Source organism: Pleurodeles waltl, chromosome 5 (genome assembly GCF_031143425.1).
Source record: "Pleurodeles waltl isolate 20211129_DDA chromosome 5, aPleWal1.hap1.20221129, whole genome shotgun sequence".
NCBI lineage: Eukaryota > Metazoa > Chordata > Amphibia > Caudata > Salamandridae > Pleurodeles > Pleurodeles waltl.
Window position 1 is genome coordinate 1,708,497,598 of NC_090444.1, and position 25,221 is coordinate 1,708,522,818.

General features: G+C 45.0%; 1 protein-coding gene across 3 annotated transcripts in view; it reads left to right on the plus strand.

The window, feature by feature from the left end:
• Nucleotides 1-25,221, plus strand: part of LOC138296692 (adhesion G protein-coupled receptor F5-like) — a 1,076,691-nt gene that overhangs the window by 754,062 nt on the left and 297,408 nt on the right. For all 3 annotated transcript variants that reach the window (XM_069236057.1, XM_069236058.1, XM_069236059.1), the window contains one exon: nucleotides 22,723-22,929. In XM_069236057.1, coding sequence (XP_069092158.1) covers nucleotides 22,723-22,929 — 207 coding nt within the window. The remainder of the gene's footprint in view (nucleotides 1-22,722; nucleotides 22,930-25,221) is intronic.

Sequence of the window (25,221 nt, forward strand, 5' to 3'; positions counted from 1 at the left end):
AAGCGTTATGAAAACCATCCAGAAAAACTGGAGAATAGCAGCATTAGCAAAAGGTGTGGGAAAAAGAGCATGAAGAGAACACCAAGGGCCAGATTTACAAGAAACTGGTGCACCATGGCTTATACTTTATGATGCTATTGTGGTACTTTTCAGGATTAGTGTTGTAAATTATGGCACTTATTCTGTAAAGTAAAGGGAGTCTCACTGAAAGTAATGGGCGTGTCATTTTAATGCCTGCTCTGAGTAGGGGTTAAAAATGATGCTAAAAAATGGCACAGTGAAATGTTGTAAATTTCACTGTGCCATTTTTATGGGCCTCCCTGCAGGGGAAAGCCCCATTACATACATTATGTCTGGCACAGGCATAATGTTGCACAAGGGAGCATAGCACCACTTTGTTAATATGGTGAAGGAGAATGGCCCCCTTAATGCCCCCTTAGTGTAAAATAAATGGCACGGGTGTGACGCTAAGAGGCGCTATGCCCTTGAAAATATGACCGTAAGTGCTAAAAGCCAGCCAGTGTTTAGAATAAGAGGACAGAGTACAACTGTACTGGATCCTTGGTCCACCGAAAAAATGTGATCTAGCAAACCTTGCTTCTCTAAAGTCCGCAGTTCAACATCCAAAAGGCTAAGTTTATGGGGGCCAGCGGTTGTGGCTTGAGTGACTGCAGAGGAAAGGGGAGCCTAGGTAAGATTTATAAAGGAACAATGGCCAAAGTCCTCAGTAATGGGAACCCTGACCTCCGAGGCCATTAAGGTAAAATCACCACTACTTGTGCCCTCTCCAGCTGGACCTTCAGCAGAAAAGCTGGAATCAGTGGAGGCGGAGGAAAGGCTTACAGCAACATTGGAGGTCTTGGGATAAACAAGGCATCAACACCTCTTCTGGAGTCCAGAAGCAGAAGTTTGATAGGAGGGCACTGTCCTGGGAAGAAAAGCGATCCACCTCCAGACCCTTAAACCTCTGCCAGATGAGGCAGAACACCTTGCTGGACGGACATAAATCCTGAGATAAGGGAAACCTATGGCTCAGAGCATCTGCTACCACATTGTCTAAACTCCTGATGGGTTGATCAGAAAGGGATTGGAAATGAAGTTCTGTCTAGCTCACCACTGCACACACCACCTGATTGAGCGATTGACTCTGCATGTGGACTTGATGGTTGATATATGTCACTATTGCAGTGTTGTCCATTCGAACATGGACATTGCAATTGAACAGGTGAGGTTTGAAATACCTGACGGCTGTCTCCACTACCGGCAGTTCCTGAACAAACCATTGCCCTATTGTCATGCCCCAACTCAGAGCACTGCTATCTGCTGTCACCACTGCGAGGGGAGAAGGGCACATCCACATACTTGTGCTGAGATAAGGAGAGTCCAACCACCAGGCGGAGAACAATGTCTAGAGATACTGGAAATTCCATGGACATATCCTCAATGGGGAACTTCATGAACTTGTGACGGTGCCACAGTAATGGCTTGAGTTGGAACCTGGCCCACGTACCATGAAGACAGAAGATGCACCTCCATCCATTGAAACAAGGAGGCAGTCCTCTGGGACAAGAGAGAAGTCAACAGACACTGAAGAGGGTGGGTCCTGGACTGCAGAAGAAAAACCTAATTCACAGTGGAATCAAACTCCTCCTCTATAAATCTCATCCCTGTTGAGGGCTGGAGATTGCACTTTTGCACATTTAACAGAAAACCATTGTCCCTTAGCATAAGTATGGTCAAGTCCAAATGTTGCTGCATCACTGGAACAGATAGGGCCTGAAGCAGCCAGTTGTCTAGCTAAGAAAACACAGAGATCTGCTGAAGATGAAGGTGAGCCACCAGAGGTGCCACCACTATGGTGAAGACCCTGGGTGAAGCCCGGAAGCCAAATGGCAGAACACAATACTGCCAAAGGTGACCCATCAAGGATAATCTCAAATACTGCTGGCACCTCAAAGCCATGGACACATGTAGATAAGCATCAATGAGACCGAAGTAGTCATTACAAAACTGGCCTGAATCAAGGGAATGACAGTTGAAGGGTATCCATTTTAAGTGGGATTTTACGAACATACTTGTTTAGGGATTGTAGGTTGATCACATTTCTGACTCCCCCTGTCAACTTTGGGACTAAGAACACAATGGAATAAATGCCTTGACCCCTTTGGGCTTTTGAGACCAGAATAATTGCCTTCTTAAGAAGCAGCAAATCAATCCCTTTCATCAAAGTGCTTTTTATGAGTGGATCCCTCATCAGCACCAGTTGAGCTTTCCCTGATGAAGGCGGAAGGGACACATACTCAATCTGGTAACCCCCATCCAGGACAGTCAGCACCCACTTGATAGAAGCTGTGCGATGCCAATTCTCCAGGAAATAATGAAGCGTCCCACCAATCTCTGGTACATCGCCAGTGGGACCTACTGTGGCAACATAGTTAGGAATAGTGTTCCCTGGATCCTGGTGGGTTTTCATCTGAGACTTCCCGTCAAAACCCTTTCCTTGAAATTTCTGACTTTCGATCGAATTCCTCTGCCTATGAGAAGATGGGCAAAAGTACCTAATAATGAAAAAAAAGGTTGTTTATTCTGCTGCTGCTTTCTAAAAAAAAAGAATGCTTCCACTCCTTGAAATCCTTATGTAATCTTTCCTTAAAGTCCTGCGCAAACAGGCATGGATGCATAAATGGCAGTCTCAAAGCCATAATCTTTGGCACAGGATCAGTGTTCCACCTTTTCTGAAACAGATTGTAGCTGGCTGGGCAGATGCCCTAATGGAATCAAATTCAATATGTGAAAGAAACATGGTTTGTCTTTCCATAGATACCAAAAGATCAGGACAGTGTCCACCCTCTTGCATATGCGAGAACAAAGTCTCAAAGTCAAACAACATGCCTCTTAAAGTAGATTCAACCTTCTTATCTGCCCCCCTTAAGGACATGTTCTTCTGTCATGGACGGGCTCCCTACCAGGCTGGCCACAATAGAATCCACAGGGGCTGTCTTTGGGAGTTTCTCATCCATATCTTGCAATAGATACAGTTCACACATGAAGCGAGCACAACAATGCATTCCCTATCCTTCCGCTCATTCAAAAGCACATCCGTTACAAAAGGGTAAATAGTCAGGGCTCTTAAAGAGGGAAGTCTTTTAAACCAGGTAATGCAGTGTCCTTAGACATAATGGCCTCCTTCTCATCCGTAAATCCCATGTTTTCGCTGACATGAGTAAGCATGTCCGGCAACATTACCTTAGGAATATACTTTCCTTGCTTTGTAGAACTCAATGAAGATTCATCTGAGGAATCAGAACTGGAGATATCTGAATACAACTCCTCCACACCTTCATGCTGCAACCCTGTTTTTTTATGTTCTTCTTTAAAGCACTTAAGGTATTGAAAATCAGTGCTTTTAGACACACTCATCCCTCAGCTTCTGATTCTTAGAGGGAGGTGTCTGTACTGGACTCCCTAATGGAGAGGAAGGTGAAGGGGACAAAGTCTCCTTTTCCCCGCACCATGCAGAATAGAGACACAACAAAGTCATCCTAAAACAGAACAGCCTTAAAGAGCAGAATAAATGTCCTGTAAAAGCCCATTGTCCGGCACTTTAATTAAATAATAGCAATTCAAATTGCCAACACCTGAATGTGCACATGTGCAATTGACAAAGAAGCAGTTTGAAGACATTGACAATTGCCATGTGGCATATGCGGATTGCTGAAGAACATCCTTGACCTGCCTTCCCTGCCGACACCGCTTCATGAGGATTGCCCGTATGTGCTTCCCTACACCAGCAAGAAGGAGTGTACACACCTGGCAGAACAAAATCAATGGGACTTGAGTCTCACAACCTACTAAAAGCTGCACATGAGAGGAAGTGCTTTTGGCAACAGAGCTACACAGGGAGGCATATCTGTCAGCCAAGTCAACACACCCGGTTGAGCGGGAACACGCCTGCTGTGCTGCTCTGCCCCAGGGAAATGAAGCCCAGCACTGCATGCCACAAAGGGAGAACCAAACCAGCCAAACAGGTTGTTCTCCTGGTGCTATATGAACATGAACTGGTCAGCATGAACAGCAGCGTACATACCTGGAGTCCCAAGAGACCACCCATGCATTTCGACTCCAGGTGCTCCAACAATGGTCACAGGTGCTTCCAAACGTCCATCAGTGGGAGGAAGCCCACAACACTACAAGTTGGAAGTAAAAGTGTGGCGGTCACCTCAGTGTTCCCCCATATCCTGCGCCTTGAGACCCTAACGGGTGAGTAGTGCGCTTTATAAATCCTTTGATTGATTGATTGATTGATATCCCAACGGAGACGGGGAAACAAAACAGGACGTGCTAAGGTAAGGCTGTATTGTTATAGCACTTAGCAGGTGGGTGGGTGGAGTCAGTAAGTCTGGAGTCAGGAGTCTGGTTTGTTTCCTGTCTGTAATTGGATACTATCTGTAGGAAAGTGCCCTCTTTCTTGGCATGGTTACTCCCATTTTCTGCCTGTTGTCAGTGTGTTTGACTGTGTTTGCTGTGATCCTGCTAACCAGGACCCCAGTGGTTATGCTCTCTCCTATAAACTTTGGTAACTGTACCTTTTTCTTCCCACATTTGGCATCCTGGGCCCCCCATGTAAGTCTCTAGTATATGATACCGAGGTACCCAGGGCATCAGGGTAGCAGGGGCTCCCTATGGGCTGCAGCAGTTATTCTGCCACCCATAGGGAGCCCATGAAAAGGGTTCTGCAGGTCTGCCATTGCAGTCTGTGTGAAACGGGTGCATGCACCTGTTTTCACTACAGGTCACTGCACCAGGTCATTGTAAGTAATCCCTATGGTAGGCCCTTTCAGCCCAGAGGGCAGGGTGCAGGAACCTGTGTGTGAGGGTAACCCTGCACTAGCAGAGGTGCCCCCACAAACTCCATTTCCATTTTCCTGGACTTCGTGAGTGCGGGGATGCTATTTTACGCGTGTACTGGACATAGGTCACTACCTATGTCCAGCCACACATGGTAACTCTGAACCTGGGCATGTTTGGTATCAAACATGTCAGGAGAATATCCCAATACTGTTGTAAGTATTGGAAGTATGATTCCATGCACTCTGGGGACTCCTTAGAGGAGCCCCAGCATTGCTACCACCAGTCTTACAGGGTTTTCCGGGCAGCCCAAGATGCTGCCATCCCTCAGACAGGTTTCTGCCCTCCTGCTGCTTGATCTGATCAAGCTCAGGTCGGCAGAACAAAGTTTTTCCTCTGGGAAAGAGAGGTAACACCCTCTCCCTTTCAAAATAGGTGTGACTGGCTTGGGAGGGGTAGCTTCCCAAACCTACTGGTATGCTTTGAAGGGCACATTTGATGCCCTCCATGCATAAACAAGTCCTCACCAGTTCAGGGACCCTCAGTCCCTACTCTGGGGTGAAACTGGACAATGGAAAGGGGAGTGACAACTCCCCTGTCCATCACCACCCCAGGGGTGGTGCTCAGAGCTCCTCCAGAGGGTCCCTGGGTTCTGCTATCTTGTTTCCAAGGTTGGCAGGGAACTCTGGGAGCACCTGAGTGGTCAAGCCAGGCAGGTGACATCAGAGGCACCTCCTGATAGGTGGTAACCTGGCTAGGTGGCCAAGACCATTCTTAGGGTTATTTAGGGTCTTCTTCTGGGGTGGGTCATCAGATTCGGCTTGCAAGATTCCAGCAGGATTCCTCTGCAACCTCTGCTTTGACCTCTGGCCTCCAGAAGTGCGACTGGACCCTTCAGGACCCGACAATCTGCCTCCAAGAAGAACTCTTCTGTGACATTGTTTCTGTGGCTCCTGCTAGCAACTGCAACATTTCCACTGGCTGTGCATCCACTGAGGGTGGTGTGTCTTCGGCCTGCACTAGAAGAAAGAACGAATCTCCCTTGGAGTGAAGGATTCACTCCCCTGCACCCGCAGGCACCTACTGCAACAGCGACCAGCTGCATGGATCCCCTCTCATCCTGAGCTGTGTGGATCATGCATCACGGGTGGTAGTCTGGAGTAGTCTGCTTGGTGTTCTCTTCCAGCTTTCCAACTTTAGTGGAAGTAAGCCCTTGCCTTCCCAAGCATGACAGTACCCCCATGCACTGTGTCTTTTGCAGCTGCCAAGGCTTCTTTGCATCTTTTCCAAGGGAACTTCAGGTTACGTGCATCTCCTGCCCTCAGCCCTCCTTCCTGCAATGCACAGCCTTCTGCGTGGTTCTCCTGCGGTGCAGGATGCCTTTCACTAGTACTGCGTGGGCTCCTTCTGCGACTTCTGTGTCCCCGTTCTGTGGGACTCTTGTGGGTGCTGCCTTTGTTCCTATGGACTCTATGTCTTGCTGAGGGTCCCCTCTGACTCCCCCGCCTGGGTTGAGCCATCTTGGGCCTTGCTGGTCCCTGGCAGCTCCACTTTTCTTGTAACCGCAAACTTGCCTTTGCCATGGCTTGTTGGTGAAATTCCTGCACTGACACCTGTCTGCAATCTTCCTTCCAGCGTGGGACATCTTCTGCATCCCTCAGGACCTCTTTGCCATCTCTAGGTTGCAGTGCTGACCTGATCTTCATCACCATCGAACAACTCCTGCAAGTAGAGCTGGGTAGGGAGTAGCTCCTACTCCTCCTGGACGCCACTATGACTCTTGGACTTGGTCTCCTCTCTCCACAGGACTTCCTCCCCAGGAATCCACCACTGGTTTCCTGCAGTCTTGTCTGAGTATCTTCTTTTCTTTCCTTTTAGGTGGTTTGGGGAAATTCCAGTGATTTACCCCTGCTTTCCTGGTCACTGGGGGTACTGTGTGACTTACCTCTGTGGTTTTCAATTACCTCCAGCTCCCCACTACACATTTCACTTACCTAGGTGGGGATCCTGTGTTCACATCCCATGTTTTTAGTATGTGGTGTGGGCTCCCCCAGGGTCACTATTGGTTATCTACATTTGCACTGTTTTCTTACCATTTCTATGCCTATTACGGTTTACTAGTGTATATAATTAGTGTATTACTTATCTCCTATTGGAGGGTTGCCTCTCTAGTATTTTGTGCCATTGGTTCCTTTCTCCACCTGTTTAATAGTTTCCTCTCCCTTTTGGGCGACTGTCCTTTCCCACTCAATGATTTTAATGAATTTCTCTTGTGGTCTAGTGACACCTACTTTTTCTTACCCCCCCTGCCTTTTCTTATTCCCCCCTCACCCCACCCTCTATATGTTCTCTAACTATCTGGGACCTCGGATAGACCTTGTTCAACAAGCCAGTGTCTTACCCTGAAAAACAGAGGGTTTGAATTGTCTTGCAGAGTCCTCTCATGCCACAAAAGTCATGCAAAACATCTCCAGACACTTCTTCATGTTTGATGACATGTCTGGATAGTAATGTAAACCTAAAGGGAGGGGACGGACCCAGCTCTCATGCCTCACCTCACCCATACAAAATTCCCTGGACTAGATGCTTGGGTGGAGGGATATTTCTACTTTTAAAGCTCTTCTTTTGATGACTCAAGGACAGTAGAGCATCTTCTGCTGACATCCAGCTGCTAATGTCAATGATTTGAACATATTTTTAAAGTTGATAGGTAAATGCCTGGGTAGAGACCAGTGTATGCTTTTGCTAATGCATATTTCTTTCCATTTTCAAGCATTGTCTTTGCAAGTAGAAGACCATGTTGATGTAGCTCTTTTCTAATGGTAAAGAACCGGTTTCAGATGTTTCCTTTATTCAATGAATGAGGACTGAGACAGATGTAGTGAAACTTTGCTTTGGATGCCTTTTTGGTGGTGGACTGAGGATATGTCTCTTTGCCTGAGAAGATCAGTGTCAGATGAGTAGAGTGGAGAGCATTCACATTTCAGCAATTTTATTTACAATGAGTTATGCATAATATTTTCTGATTGCCGATTGAATGTTTGATTTAGATGGTGAAATTTCACAAGTATCTGAAGGCCTATTTTAACGATTGGCAGAGGGGTTACTCTGCTACAAAGGTGATGGATATCCTGACTCCCAAAATCTGAATCTCATTGTGACTGAAATCTCATCTGCCAAAATATAAATTCCATTGAATCTCATTGGATTTAGATTTGGGTTAATGAGTAACCCCTCTGCCAATATCTAAATCAGGGCCTGCGTATCAAACATCTTGGTGCTTTTGATTTCTCACAGGCATTGATATTGAATGAAAGGCCAGTTTTAGATATTAGGGTGCAGATATCTCACTTGAATGTGTCCATTTGTTGGTTTCTGATGGATTTTAGTATGTTTCAAGGAAATGAGTAGTAGTGAACAGGAGGTTGACAATATTGACCAGGAAGTCAGCTTGACTGATGGCATGCAGTGTTGGGATCCAACTTGTTTCCTTTATGTTTTTGTAAGAGGCATCCTGCACTAGAATGAAGGGGGAACCTTAAACAAAGGTGACTGATTTGGAAATCCTGGCAAATAATCCACAGAAAAACTCTTTCACCCCATGCACATACAAGATAGCACCACTACCTAATTCACAGACATTAATGCATTTATTTACAAAATATTTTAAAAACTTTATTTATGAAGTTTTATAGAAATAACAAAATATCTTCAGAAAGGTAATAATAGCAAAATAGCAAAGATATCAATGCATCCAGGCCAGAACACAACACTTGGGCCTCTCTCAAGCAACATCCACAATAACATTGCTGACTGGATCGTTGTTTGGGGATACATTTCAGGTACGAATATATGATCACAATGAAGACCATGTGACTTGGGTTAGTGATGTGGCAGGTATTGTGTTTGCACAGATGTCCATGGATTGTTGCAATGGACAAGGTGGTTCAGCCTGTCCCGAAGATCACGGACCTCTCCCCCAGTGCATTTCAATTCTTCTTAGCAGTGAATCGCCCAGAATGTTTGGGTGTTGCCCTCACATACCATAGCAGTGCCTGCAGTAGGAATGGAGGGAAAAGTGTAGTGAGCATCTCTGAGAGGGAATTAAATATTGCATCCCTGTAGGAAAATGCATCACCCTAGATCACCAGACAAGAGGCCTCTCCAGATTGTTTGTGCACAGCGACACCGGTCTCCACGCTCGAACAAACCCCTAACTCCCTTTCATCTCTCAGGCAGAGAATGTGAGTGGCCAGCGGCCTGAATACCAGCCACCTAAGAGAATAACAGCCCCTGAAGGTGCAGCTTGTATGAGGTAGTGAATACGACTGCTTCAGCGGCACCTGTACCAGTGCAATAACACAGCTTCAAAACTGGCCTACAGGCCCTCTATGGATTCTTGAGGTTTCTACACTACCTATAGGCTGCTTGCTTCAACCTTCCTCAGACCCGGGCCTGTCCAGTGCTTAACCAGCCCTAGTACTAGTGGTCTCTCACAGTGGACTGGGAGCTCTTACAGTGCTGTACATGTGAGGCCTTCCCTGGTGCGCACCCATCTCCCAAGACCTACTAATCCAGCAACTCCTTGGTGAGTGGGAACTCTGTAGTGGAAGTCACCCGCAAAGCAGCATGTGATGTCGCTTGTGTTACTTCATCATGGAGCTTACAAAGGCCCTGTGTCCATATCACACATGGCCCTTCATTTCAATTGCTGTTGCCCAATTGCCCTTAAGTGCTTGGCCTAAACCCAATGAGTGGCCCATATAACAAAGTAATACCCTCCATGCACCTTTGGCAACTGCAGAGCTTGCACTCCATTCCATGAAGCATGATGTTGAGTGGGAACAATGCCTAGAAATTATAATAAATGCTGTGCGCATCCGGCATATCACAAGATCTTAAGGAATACATCTGTTGCTGGCTGTGGGGTTGGTGGCATTGCTGACCCACTGCGGAATGTCAGTGTTTGTGGACACCTGTCATTAGCACCAACTCACTCCATGTTTGACACCCGCCCTATCTAAGGGATGGCTTTCACTTTCTACTCACCTGGGGAGAGGTTCCTCATATACAGCAACCAGTGGGACTTCTATGTTCACACACCAGGTTACTCGCTCCAAGAGTACCTGGGAGAGTTGCCCTACTATTATTACTGTAGCTTCCTGTTAGAAACTGAGTTTCTGGTTGTCAGAGTATGCACCCTGTACAAGCAGGAAACCACCACTTATATTCAGTGTAGGTGAGATAACCTGTGCTCACCCTCTGGAAGCTTTGCACAGACCAGGCAGGCTTATCTAAAGAGGCAATGTGTAAAGTATTTGTGAAACACACACAGTAACACAATGAAAACACTACTAAATGACTTCACATTAATGAGAAAAACAGAGCATACTCATCTGAGTAAAACAACACAACAGAAATCCAATCAGTAGAAGTTGTGACACCTTTTTTTAATGAATAAACTAAAAATAATGCTTAGACCCCACTTGCAGTCAAAAGGGTACTTGAGGTCACAATTGATTGGTGGAAATCCAAAGTTCTGTCCTAATGCGATGGAGGGTAGACAGGCTATAGGACTGTTTTGCTTCATTGTTGATCGAGTTGAACTACACACTGAAAAGAATCTCTGGAATGCAACTCTTAGCCTTGGAAATACATTTAATACATGACTCTGTGAGGCTCGTAAAGGAAGGTCAGTACAACTGAAAGTGCACGTTAATAATGTGCGCAATAATAAAATGAAAACATGTACAATGAATCTTCAGTCTATAAACAGCCAATATATATACAAAGATATATATATATAAACATGTACAATGCAAAGCAGATAATTAGTAAAAATTCATCACCGTGGGGCACAGTTGCTCCTTTATCTTTCCCTCAGAGGCATCAAGTAGTAGACCCCAAGATCGACTGTTGAAGAGAATGAGAGATCTACCCTCACAGGAGATGTCAGGCATTGGCATCTCAATCCTGACTGAGGTCTCTGAATCTCCCCACCATCAGTCCTGGGTCTCTTACATACCTTAAACAAGCCAGAAAGGAGATTTCTAGAAATCCTCCCCTTGCTCCGCAATTTGTTATTAAAAAATGCTGGCTACTTCAGTTTAGTTTTGAAAGGAACACGTTGGAATTGGCCAAGATCCCAAGGTGCCCTCTCTCAGAACCAAACCGTTCCCTGCCGTACCATAAACATCATCCTATCGCACTCTTATCAGCCTCAGTCCTTGGTGAGAAAGAACACACAGACACGAAGAATAAAAACATGCGCAAAAAGCACATTGCATAACATGAGCACAGAAAAATACTTGCAGCCTCTGCATTTCTAACATTTGCACCTGTAACGTGGCAGTGGCTAATGCTAAAATAAAGTCAATAGGCAAAATTAAGCTTGTGGTCGCTAATGTGACGGTGTGCTGTTATGCTAAGTACAATGTGGAGTCAGGGGTCAAAACACAAATATCATTACAAGGACATATGCAGGGCCAGCTGATAAAGTAATTTGGATCGAGCAAGCATCAGCATTGCGTAGCAAAATGCAAAGGTGATGTGTCAGTTGCGATCCATGCAGTCGGTTCGAAGTGTTGTCGATGAGCTTCACAGTTGGGTCCACATCGGCGTGAAACTCCAGGGGGATAAATGCAGTGCATTGTCGACAAGTCACTTAGAGTGTGGTCATCAGGCCACGCAGGCTGCAAATCCACTGTTGTTGAACAGCCTCTTTGTCAGTGTTGAAGGGCGATGCATAGGTTCCGGACAGCGCAGTGGTAACAATGCATCAGTTTTTGTTAAAAGCAGCTGCAGAATTCACTTCTGAGGCACAGGTGTGGAGGGCGCAGGCCAGGGGAGTACTCACAGACGGCAGAAACCAGCAGCACCAGGAAAGTAGCAAGAAATTGTTTGCCTCCAAGAAACTTCAGAAAACAGGAGGCAAACCAGCAATCCTTTGGAGTCACTCTGGGTTCAAGTGAGATGGCCCCAGTTCTTGTCCTCAGAAGGGCAGAAACCAGCAGTCAGCAGGGCAGCTCAGCAAAGAAGAGCAGCAGTTCCTCAGAACAGTCTGTCAAGGAAAAGTGGCAATCCTTACAAGAGTCTTTACTCCAGTGGAGTTCTTCACACGCCCAAATTGTACTGATTTGGGAGGGCCAGAGGCCCATTTTTATACCCAAATGTGTCTTTGAAGTGGGGGTGACTACAAAGAAGGGTCTTGAAAGTCAACAGATGTGTCCTTTCTTACTACCCTTTGCTCCAGACTATCAGTAGGGAGTAATCAGCCCTTTATGTGGGGACATGCACCTCCACCCTTCCTTCACAGGAAGAGCCATCAGAATGCAGATGGATGCATATGAGACCTCAGACACACCCACCCTTCCTGTGTTTATGGCTGTCTAGAAGGAATGCACAAAGAGTAGCTGTCACCTAACCCAGACATGTATTGGATACAGGATGCAAGGCACACAGAGCAGTAAGAGTAGAGAAATACCAATTTTCTGAAAGTGGCATTTCCAAAATGTAAAATCCAACTTTACCATTAAAGAGGATTTATCATTATTATTCCACAGATATGGAACATGATGCAGCTACTCCTTTCTGATCAGGAATTACGGGTCAAATGTGTATTAAGGAATTCCCAATGGTAGTATATAACAGGAGTAGGCCTCATAGTAGTGAAACATGACTTTGGGAGTTTTTCACCATCAGGACATGTAGAACTCACAAGTGCATGCCCTACCTTTTTGTTACATAGCACTCCGTCCTATGAGCTAACTAGGGCCTACCTTAGGGGTGACTTATATGTAATAAAAGGGGAGTTTAAAGCTTGGTAAAGGCGGTTGAATGCCAAGTCAAAGTGGCAGTGAAACTGCATACACAGGCTCTGCAGTGGTAGGCCTGACACATGTTTAAAGGGCTACTTAAGTATGTGGCACAATCAGTGCTACAGGCCCACTAGTAGCATTTACTTTACAGGCCCTGGGTATATGGTATATAGCTTTACAAGGGACTCACAAGTAAATTAAATATTCAAAACGGGTGTAAACCAATGTTACCATGATTAGGGGAGAAGTACATGCCATTTAGAACTGGTTAGCAGTGATAAAGTACTCAGGGGGTCATTTCAACCCTGGCGGTACAGGACCGCCAGGGCTGAAATGACAGAAGCACCGCCAACAGGCTGGCAGTGCTTCCAAGGTCATTACGACCGCGGCAGAAGCACCGCGGTTGCACCGCAGGGGCCGGTGGTTTCCCGCCACAATGGCCCCAGCGGAAGTAATCCGCCAGGGCAGCGCTGCCCAGGGGATTACGAGTCCCCCTACCGCCAGCCTTCTCCTGGCGGTTTGAACCGGCAGGAAAAGGCTGGTGGTACGGGGAGTCACAGGGCCCCTGGGGGCCCCTGCACTGCCCATGCCACTGGCATGGGCAGTGCAGGGGCCCCATGACAGGGTCCCATGCGGCATTTCAGCAGACAGTGAAAAGCACGACGGGTGCAACTGCACCCGTCGCACGGCCGCAACACCACCGGCTACGCCCGCGGCCCAGCGGGGATGTCATAATGGGCACTGCGGGAGTGCGGCCGCATTGGCGGCCGCACGTCGGTTACAATGTTGTAATGAGGGCCTCAGAGTCAAAATGTGGAGGGTAAAAGGCAAAAAGTTTGGGGTGACCCTGCAGAAAGGACCATTTCCAACACATCCTCAAAACCTTTTGGACTTCTCGACACTGAAGCCCATACATACAAGATACAGAGATAGGACAGAACAGGGCATCATTCAATTGGCTTTCTTACCCAGACACCTGTGTCTGGCTCCAAGGAAACTCTTTTATATCTGTTCTTTGTTGAAGCCCTTTAAAAAGGGGTGACACACATGACTGCAAAACTGGATACATTGGCAGAATCCAAGCTGACTACCATCCTCAAGGAAGTAAAAAATATGAGTACCAAATGTCCACCTTGGATGTTGTTTTCACACATTTGGCAACTGACACAAAATCGTTAGACTCTGAACTCTCTTGTATACACCAGAGCCACCATATTGCTGATAAACGGATGAATGACTAAGACAGGTGGTACAACTCACAACCGGACTGCGGAACTGAAATCCTTCAATTAAAGAGAAAAGTCCAGGTCTTGAAAGAGCAACCTTGCCAGGATAATATATGCCTCTATGGGATACCAAAGGGAAGGAAAGGAACCGATATGTTCATGTTCCTCAGCTCCTTCTTGCCAGCTCTGCTTCAGATCACGTTCCCTGAGCTGCTAGAGCTCCAGAGGGCACACGGACTGAGAGGATGCCCCACTTGAAAATCAGATGCACCCAGGGCCATCGCAGCATGCCTATTTAGACACCAACACACAAGAACTGTATTAAAAGTGGCAACATGGAAGAGGGGGCTAGTTCCTTTCCTCCATTGTGAAAGCAACATGATCCACATGACAGCAGACTTTTCACATGATATGGAAATCAAGAGGAAGTTTTTTGCCTTACATCCTCACCTCAGAAAATGAAGGGTAGCACATTTGGCATCCTTGACCCTGCTGTAATGATAATAATTATATGAGGCCATACTTCAAATTTCAACAACCCAGGGGTACTGGAATGTTTCCTAAACAACATGGAAGACTCCGTGAAAGTGGACCCGATGCAGATATACAGTACATCTCAGAATGCTGGTGGACCTGGAACCCACTGTGTGGGATGCCAGACCCCTGGCTCCGAACAAACTCAGCAGTGTCTGACTCACAACAGCCGTTCGTAAAGAGAGGGTCTGGGCTGAGTGATTAGTGCTCTATCCCAAGACTGAGAAAGGGACAAATCCAGGTGTCTTCTAATGGAAGACATTGGCTTGGTGCTATGCTGGTGGGAAACATGGCCTATACTCTTGCCTGCAGGACTTTCCATCCATGCCATTCCTTGGCAGGGCCCATTACCTTATAGCTGTTTCTCGGGGTCCCCATGACACTTAAAGGAGTGGGAGGCGTTGTGGTTGGCAGATCAGCTAAGGAGCTGTGCCATGTGTTTGATGCCCCTTTGTGGCATCAGTACCCCTACCAGACTTTTTACCAGCTGTTAGAGCCATATCTACTGTCTTCCAAACTACTCTGTCTCCTCTGGATCATTTCCAGGTCAATCCCCTGGGTACTGGTGCTTAAGAGCTCACTCCACAGATCAAAGTTAGAGTTTGCCATTGTGCACAAAATTGGCCAGTTCACTCACTTCCACACCCTTCAGATTCTTCTCTCCCCCCTCCACCCCACTTGGGCACAGTAATATTAATACACTGCACATTACCCTGTAAAATACCTGTATTGTGTCCTGTTTTCTCTGGGCACTGACCCCCACACCCGCTGTGACTGTTCGTAGTTGCGGACACACTTACCTTTCTCTTCATGCCCAGGCATAGCTCTGTGACTGGTGCTCTTCCAGCCCATCCCACCACAAGGTCTTTCTCCATGTTGTATCAATTACTATGAATGAGATGTCCAGCTTTCAGAGAAAAAAATCCTCATGCATCCCGACATCACAGGACTAATGTATCACTCCTATAGGAGCTTCATCTACCAGCTACCGAAATAGTTAAACTGAAAGAAGAATGGGTCAGGAAAGTAGTGGTCAGCAGCCACACACCACCCATAATGACACAGATCTCTAACTCTCCTTCCTCCAAACCCCGCCACAGAAAATGTGGGAGTGTCATCTTAATTCACACGTCCTTACTACATGGGTTTTTGTAATCCTGGGTGAATGCAGATGGCAGGTATGCCTTCAGATACTAAAGACAGGAGAACAGGTGCTAAACATCAAACAGTGATATAACTGTTTTCCTTTTCCAATTGAATAAGTTGTTCACTGAATTTGGGACTACCAAAACAGTATTGGGTGGAGACTAGAATGTGGTCCTGGACCCGATGATAGATTGGACTGGCCCACTGAATCGTTACAATGCCTCAGACAGATCTCAGCTTATTGACCTTTCGGGAGACTCTCAAAAGTGGAAGGACAAGGAGGATTGGGTAGTCCATTAAATAGCCTCCTAGTATAATATTAAAATCCCCATAAGGTATACTGCTCCAAAATCTGCTTTCCAGGCATCCAGTTACAGACCTGGAATGTTAATAATCACCTAAAGAATTAGGTTGTAGAAGCAAGTGCCCTCACCCACCCAAAGGTGGCATGCTTCATTATCGGGCCTGCTCCTCTTTGGCCTGAAGTTGCAATGCCCAATCGGTCCTTCGAGGGGATCTTTTCCGGAGATCTTCTTGATGTGCCAAATTAGTACCAGAGATGTAAAATATATCCCAGTATATTAGTGGGAAGATTGGAGACAAAGGTGTGGTCTAAAATTGACTACGACTATTCCTGAAAATGTTTTTAACATAAGTAACAATATCAATGTCAAGGTTAAAAACGTGTGGGGAGCAAAGGCATATCATGTTCTTGGCTTTGCCTAAAGGGGAACAGTGTAGTCTACTGAGTAGGACACCACAGACTGATAGATGCGTGGAGGGTAAGCCTCCTCATTGATAGATGCTATGTGTTTATTTCACTAGTACACAACACTGCCTCTAGGATCAATTACTTCCTAGTCTGTCATTCCTTGTTACCTTGCTTATTTACCAAAGGGTGTTATCTGATCATAATCATATATTGATATGTTTATCACTTGGTCATAGATACACCTGTGGTCCATGCAGGCATGAATGAGCTTTCTCCCGGAAAGCCTCTGTTTGTACAGAGTGAAGAGTGAACAATTGGTCACCTCCCTGCAGATGGTATGGTCCGGGGGAAGGCAAGGTGAGGGGCCTCCTAATGAGTGACAGTGCTACTGCTAAGCAGAAGTGAACCACTGAACAACAGAGATTGGGATACCAAGAAACTTTCCTTATGGAGATGTAAAAATCCTCCCCCACACTCTCCAATAAGCACAATGTAGAGGAAGTAAAGTTAGAATATAATAAACTGAGGGGCAGATCTACCAACAATTTGTGCTGGGTTTGCGTCATGAAAGTGACAAAAACCAGTTCATGTTTTTTCTATTTTTTACTTTCCAGCGCAAAACTTGTTTTGTGCTGGAAAATGACTAACAGTAACGCAAAGTAGTGCAAGGCACTGCTTTGCATTACTTTGGATCAAGGGGGCGTTACATGGGCATTCTCATGCAACTACCCACCCTTTTTGACGCAAAACTCTATCTACCAAAAATATGAGACAGGGTTTTATGTCAAAAAGGAGAAATGTTGTCCATGACTTCATGAGTCAGCTCCACTTTGGAACATTGCAGGTATATGAATAGGGGACAGGTATTTAACTTACCCATCTGAAAGGCTTCAGAAACATCGGTGTAGAACAAATGATCTCCGAAAATATGCTGAAGCCTTTCGCCAACCTCTCCTCTGAGTATGGCCTTGGGAACATGAAAAGATGCCATTACTATAAGTTAGAGATATACAAAGAGGGGGGGTCCCTTCAAACCCACTGGATCAGGGAAAAACACTAACCTAAAATAGAAGTGTCCAGAGGGGATAGATACACGATCAAATATCGAAGTGAAAACCTGAATTCTTCACTGAAAGGATATTTCTTTATTCCAATTCAATCAATTAAAGCTTAGTCTTAGTCTTAGTCTACAGGTCACACTCAAGCAATTATATATCACTAGCAAAAAATATACTCAACATAAGACAAAATACAAGAAACAAAATTTCATAAAAACTATACACAATAAAAGTGAGCAAAATGTTTTTCTTAGGGCACCTTTATATAAACCCTTGCCGTAGCTCTTCGCTCTGGACCATTTACCCGGGTATTTAGCTTCCCTCTCGGCCTCTTCTTTATATTGAAATAGTACAACCTGTACCTCGGATAGAACAGTGAGGTCATGTGTTTCTGTATATTTGATTTCTAGCTGATTTACTATGTGCTCCAGGGGCGAAAGTGTGTTTCGGATGGAAGTAACACCGCACACAGCCTGTGTGGAAATACATAGTAAAGGGATAATGACTTTGAAGTCTTCCCAGAGTGAGGCTGTGGTGCTCACAATGCTCTCATTAATCGACAAAAAGTCAAATGTGCTCTGCCGTATTTTGTCTTGGAATACCCTGTATGTCACTGCTGTGGAAGGGAACACCCAGAGCATTCTAGAGTCCAGGTTATCAACAATGGAAAGTGATCTGACAGGGTCCAATCCAATACACAGGCCTCACTGCAACCCACACATCCATCCCCCGTTGTCGGACAATAATCAATATGCACTGTTGAGTAGGAGGAGTAATCCCGCTCGGAGGGGTGCATAGGTCACAAAATATCCACTTCAGCATGGTATTGCATTACATTTAATACTGCCTGAGCAGCCACCGAAGGGGAGAGGAAGGATGAAGATGAGCAGTCCATTTGCATGCCTAGAATACTGTTAAAATCTGTTCCCCACAATGCTATGTTAGCAGGATTTGAAACATCGCAGGCGAATCTCTCCTAAAGGAGCATCTCAGCGCTCGTGGAAAAAGAGGATTGCAGCATCGTGAGATACAGGCTCATAAGGTCCCCATAAAACTCTGTGGATTCTAACTTGGTCCCATAAAGATTAAGAAAAATGAACTGTATTACTAAGTAGCCCCTATATAAAAAGGTAACGACCCTCGGCATCTGCAATCGTGGCTTTTCATGAGAAATGCAACACAGCACTTATTAGAGTGGTTAGAAGAAATAAAATCTGAGTGCCCCAGGATTTAGCAAGTGTTTCTGTGTTGTGGATAAGATGCGTTTCCTGCAAAAACGATATGCCAACTTTATGTCATCTGATATAAACAAGTTTTTGTCTGGATTTGCTAGAATGGTTTATAGATCTAACATTCCAGGTGGTAAGTCTAATTGATTTGTAGAATGTTATGTCAGATCTGTAACACAGCCAGTAGTGCACATGTTAATGCAATCGCAAGGACCCAGCTCCTGATGTGCAAATCCCCATAGTTCAACGGGAAACTTTCAGAAAACTGAAGAAAAAAGAAATATTCGACATGATCCCTTTGAACCCACCCACATCCCACACTGTAAACGTCCAGTGACCAGTAGAAAATACCTTCCCTTCAGAACCAAAACAACAGACAAATGTACTACTAATACAAAACCTATGGTGTGAAATTTGTAGGGGCACCAGAGGACATAAAAAAAGCACACCAATTAGTACAGTAGATAATACCACCAAGGCATAGGGTTGATGGGCACACTGTGTAATTGGGGACTACTGCGGTTTTCTGACACGAAAGCTCCCTTAAGTAAGGATAATTACTGAGATCAATTGGTACATCAGTTAGCCCATTATTAAATGTGTTCAACAAATCTAGTGTTATCCAAATGTGCAAAACCAAATATGCATAATTAACAACAGTATATATTTTTTAGCGTTTTGTTTAGGGGCTAATCATTGTCATATGATGGTGACAGAGATTTGTATTCAGCTGTCGCTGAGCTCCCTGAGTATGACCCAGTGTACTTCTGCAAATAGGTGATTGTGGCTTTTGAGTCAGTGAAATGGATTAGTTTCTCCTTGTTAGAACTGGCCTTTTCTGCAGGGTCATCCCCAGACATTTGATTTCTTCCGTCTGTTTTTCTCACTCATTATTGCTGGCTTTTGGGATTCTCAGCACTTCTGACCAGTGCTAAAGTGCAGGTGCTCTGTACTCGAAACATGGTAACATTAGCTTCTCCACAATTGGCATATATATTTTACTCGTAAGTCCTTAGTAAAGCGCACTGCCTTGTATATTAAATGGTACTAGTGGCCCTGCAGCACTGATTGTGCAACCCACTACAGTAGCCTTCAAACATGTCTCAGGCATGCCACTGCAGAGCCTATGTGTGAATGCTAAACTGCCATATCGACCTGGCAAAGTGTACCCACTTGCCAGGCCCAAACCATCCTTTTTATAAATGTAAATGACTCAATTTTCACTATTGCAAGACCTGTCTACCTTATAGGAAAACAAGGGGATTACCTTAAAACATATTTTAAATGTAATTTGCAAATGGCAAAGGATAGAAATGTGGAGTTTGGTGTCCCTGGACTCAAAATTTAAAATCACAACTTATGTTGAAATTGGATGTGAAATTAAAAGTCTGAAAATACCCCTTTAGGAAATATGCATTACTTTAACCATTCTATGCATCTGTCTGTCTCTGAATACATGTCCGAGGTCGATGACAGCTGGTCTTTGTGGGCTCAGTCTAGACAGTCACACAATGGGAGCTTAGGTGTGACTTAATCGGCCCATTAACTTGCTTGGGGGGCAGAGCTTAGCACTGCCTCACTCATACCTGAAAGGCTGTGCCTCTTCCCGCACAAAGGGTTGCATAACCCCTATAGAGTGTCTGGAGCCAAGGAGGGCAGGACAGAACTTGTGTACTTCAAAGGAATGCCTGAAAGCTTCTTTTACCTTCCAGAACCAGGGCACCACAATGTTAATACTGGACCCAAAACCCCACAAAATCAGATATCTACTGGAACCAATGACACTCTGCCAGGAAGAAGGACTGTTGTGCTGCCAGGAGGGACTGCTACTGTTCAACTGCTCTGCTGTGTTGGCCTGCTGCCTACTGCTTCCTTCCTGCAGTGAAAAGGACTGGACTTGTTCTCTACATCCTTACACCCAAGAGTCTCCAAGGGCTTGCTGGCTTGCTCCCCATTCTAACTGCAGTCTCAGGGACTACTTTCAACTCTTGTGGTGCTGTTGAACTCTGTCACCTGTGAGACCTACACTTTCCTGAGATGCCCCCTCCAGTACCAGGTGTCTGAAGTGAGTTCTGAAGATGCATTGCCCAGAGTGTTTCAAACAAAGTACTGCTTCACTTCAAGGAAACAACGCATCATAACTAGGGCAGAAAAACCTTAAGAAGCGATGCATCGCCCGAGCACCGAAGAACAATCTATGTATTGCATCCCAGTCATTGTGAAGCGGCTACCTGACAACAGTGGCTTCACCACTGTGCAACCTGCCGACGATGCTCTGCGTGGCCCACTGATAACGCATTGCATCCACTATTACGGGGCCTGATGACAACGCATTGCCCAAGTGTGGCAGAAATATCAATGCATTGTCTCCTCGCTGTCGACATATTGCTCCAGCAAAGGTAATGTTCACCAGACCCTCTGTGTGATCTCGAATGGGCCTCTCCTCCATCGTGGTGGGCTTGAATTTTGGATTCACACTGGTCCCACCTGACCTCAAGTAACTTTCCTACTGCTACATACTTCTAGTCACTGTTTTCCCAAATTTGAAAATTCATACCTCAACATCTATTGAATGAATTTTTGTCGATTTTGTCTTGCTTTATTCAGAGAAATATTATCTATTTTTCTAACATGGTGTTGAGTCTTTTTGTGATCTTGTTCACACTGTTACTTTATTTCAAGTGTTGCACAAATACTTTACACATTGCCTGTTAGGTTAAACTTGGCTGTTCTGTGCCAAGCTACCAGGGGGTGAGCATAGATTAATTTAGGATTGTGCATTTGTCCTACCCTGACTAGGATTGTGGTCCCTACCTTGACAGTGTGTATACCTCTGCCAACTAGAGGCCAAGTTTTAACACCCCCTGTGCTGTATCTAGAGTTTCAATTGGTTTAGCATGAAGCACTCAATCCCCAACGTTTGTAGATGTTTCTTAGCTGAGGTGAAAGTGTGATGAGCCTCCTGAAATGCCACCATGAAGTCTGGAAAAATGGCAGTAGGGTTTTCCTAATAGTTTGTCTTTACATTTGTGGGCCAGTTTGAGAAGCGTGTCACTGTCCCTGTAGTTCAACATGTGATCTAGAATAGGTCAGGTGGCACACTGGAGGGTGGCACACCCAGAAATTGGTGAACCATATCAATCAAGTTATTGGTGCCAAACAATAAGGTAAGCATCAGTTCTACATACATGTCTATTTTCCCTACATTTCACCCTATATTGGTGGACAAGTTATTTCATCACAACGGTGACGGACATTCCATCCGCCGAAATCTAAATTCCATTGGGATAATGGCATTTATATTTCGGGGGATGGGATATCTATCACAGTTGTGACGGAGTACCTTGTCCGTCAATATTTAAATGAGGCCCATAGCTGCAGTCTAGGATCTATTGAAAGCAGGACGTTTCTTATACGTTTGCAAGTTTGTTTGAATGGATTGTGTGAAATGCGTTTTCTGTGTATATATTTCCAATTAAAAATACATGATTTTGTACTTTATAAAAAATAAAATAAAAAAAAAACATATTTGTGACTGACGACTTCGGAGTAATACCTTTTGACAAATGTTGTGGGCTGAACTTGGTAGACGCATGTCGCAGAAGGTTGAGGTCCGTGAGGAAGATGTTGGATTAGTTGTCGGATGAAGCGGTGACGACTTCTCTGTTTTCATTACTGATGGTTTTGCTCAATCCAAAGTGGTCTTTAGATCCGATGACAGGTCGACATAAGTGAAGTTCAGAGTTCCTCTGGTAAAAGGTACTGATATGCTTAATACAGAGATAAATGTGTGACCCCAACTCGCAGCCGAACTCCACACACTGCAGCTTGTGCTAGAGTACATTTGTTCAAAAATCTTTGTTGCTGGATTGCTTTCAACTTCCAAACTTCCAATTGCAAAGGAAGAAAATCAGCTACACCTTTGGAATTTGCCTTCAGCAATATAATTTTCGAAAGGGATGGTGCATTTGAAACTGGTGTGCTAGTGAAATTGTCAAACGTTTCAGACCCTCCAGCTCTTCATAAGGATGGGAATAATGTAAATGATGTACAAAGATACACTGTATGAAATATGGATGTCTGGAAACGTCGGCTACTTTTATTTCATCTTTACTAATCACACAATCATAAAGTACATATTTTCTCCTGCAGGTGAATACAGCTGCTCACTGAATGATACAACTGTCATTTATGTGGCATCACGAACTGTTAGTGTTGCCTCAATAAACACAACATTTAATAGCAACGAGGGCATCCTATGTGATGAAAACCCGGTCAGAGTGTTCCAGTGGTGTACAACTGGGAATATATCGTTACTTACTTGTGGCTGTATACCTTCTGGAGGGCTAAACATTCCTGGTAAGTGGAAAGACGACTTTTATTTCTTGTGTTCGTAATTTGTTAGGGTCATGGTAAAGGTTATCCTAACTACAACACTTTTTGTAAGAATTAGCACCCACCCTTTATTTTTAAGATTTGATAATCTAATCAGAAGACGTGCATTGCAGACACTAACTATTGTTCTTTTACCGCAAGGTGACACTTCTATGGGTTGCTGAACCCAAAGTTACTGAGTCAGCAGGCCACCTCACACTCTGCTTCCGACCATCTTATGTCTTCAGACTTTGACTGAGACATCTTGGAAAAGACCGCAGGACAGGGGAGATATAGTGGAATATGGATGTGTCGCTTCCGAGGTTGAAAAAGGAAAAAGGGAATTAAGCAATCTGTACCAATAGGAAAGTTGACGATGGGTGTAGGGGCAAAGCACGCCAAAGAGACAACTGAATCATGGTGTTTGCAATCAAACTTTAATGAAAGAGGTTGGGTGGACACTACGAGGCCATTTGTCAGTTTGGGTGGGAGTGAAGCGTTTTGCAGAGGGTGGTGGACTGGGTGGCAGGAGACTAGGGATTTATTTTTCAATTTGGGGCAGTAGGAGGGTGTTTGTGGAGGGTAAAGTGTGGTAGAAGGCCGTTTTTCTGGCATTTCTTTTCCATGTTATATACGGTTTCTAATTACCACTCTTCCTTGGCTTATGTATGATAACCAACTTAAAATTATAAATGGACATAATGTGAATAAAATATGATTTTGCTTTCGTTGCTTGATATTCCTCAGACTCCTTGGTGAATAACTTCATGAGTAATCACAGTTACTCACCTGGAATTCTGTATGCTTTAGTCAATAACAATTCCTAATTCAACATATTTATCAATCTTGTCTTTCTGTTAGACCTGGCATTATTGGTGTAGTCTCCCCTGTTTTTTGCCTCTGCTTTCCATGTTTTGACTGTGTGCTGGACTCTGTTTTCGCAGTTTTTTTTGGTACTCTGGGAGCTTTACCACTGCTGACCCAGACCAGTGCTAAAGTGTTAGTGCTTCATGTGTAAGTTGTATGTGTAATTGGCATTTTGATGATTGGCATATTTGATTTACTAGAAAGTCCCTAGTAAAGTGTACTAGAGGTGTCCAGGGCCTGCAGCACTGAATATGCCACCCACACAAGTAGCCCTGTAAACATGGCTTAGACCTGCCACTGCAGTGTCTGTGTATGAAGTGTTAAAGCTGCCAATTAGACATGGCAAGCGTACCCACTGGTCAGACCCAAACCTTACCTTTTTATACATGTAAGGCACCCCTAAGGTAGGTCTTAGGTAGCCCCATGGGCACGGTGCAGTGTATGTTGGAGGTAGGACATGTCCTGGTGTGTTTTTACATGTCCTAACAGTGAAACACTGCCAAATTCGGTTTTCACTGTTGCAAGGCCTATCTCTCTCACAGGCTAACATGGGGACTGCCTTTAAATAGCTTTTAAGCGCAGTTTCCCTTTGGAAGAAGATAGAAGAATTGAGTTTGGGGGTCTCTGAACTCACGTTTTAAAAATACATCTTTTAGTAAAGTTGTTTTTTACATTGTCAGTTTGAAAATGTCACTTTGAGAAAGTGGCAATTTTTCTGTTTAACCATCTCTGCCTGCTTGTATGTTCCACATCTGGGTAAGACTGACAGTTGGGCTGTTTGTGAATCTCTACTAGACAGTAACACAAAGGGAGCTGGGGTGCAGCCTGCATATCCTGATGGGTTATATGGGCTAGAGTGGCAGGAGGAGCTTACACTGACATCTGAATGGGTTGTGCCTGCCTTCACACACTGCAGTCTCCAGCCACCTGGTGTATGTCTGGGGCCAGGCCTAGACAAGGCACAGTCTTATGAACAACAGACTTTCCTTTGAAGTTTGCCTACCTCAAAGGCAGAAAGAGGTATAAATAGGGGACCCAAAACCCCAGATTTTCAGATATAGTCTGAAACCAAGAGGCGCATCTGCCAAGGATAAGAGCTGAAGAGCTGGAGGAGGAACACTGCCCCTTTGCCTATGACCATGCTTTGCTGGGTTCACCTACAAGTGCTGCATCTGCCTGAAAGAGAACAATGACTGGACTTTGTGGTATATTCCTGCTCGTGAAGTTTCTCCAAGAGCTTTGATTGAGCTTGCTTCCTGCTTTGAAATCTGAGGGTCATTAAAGACTTCCTCTGCCAGCATCCAAACTCTCTGGTGAGACTCCTACACTGTCAAGTGGTGCCCTATCCTGTCCCTGGGCCCTTGAAGGGTGAACCTGGTGGAACCAAGGTGGAAATCCACGCATAGAAGC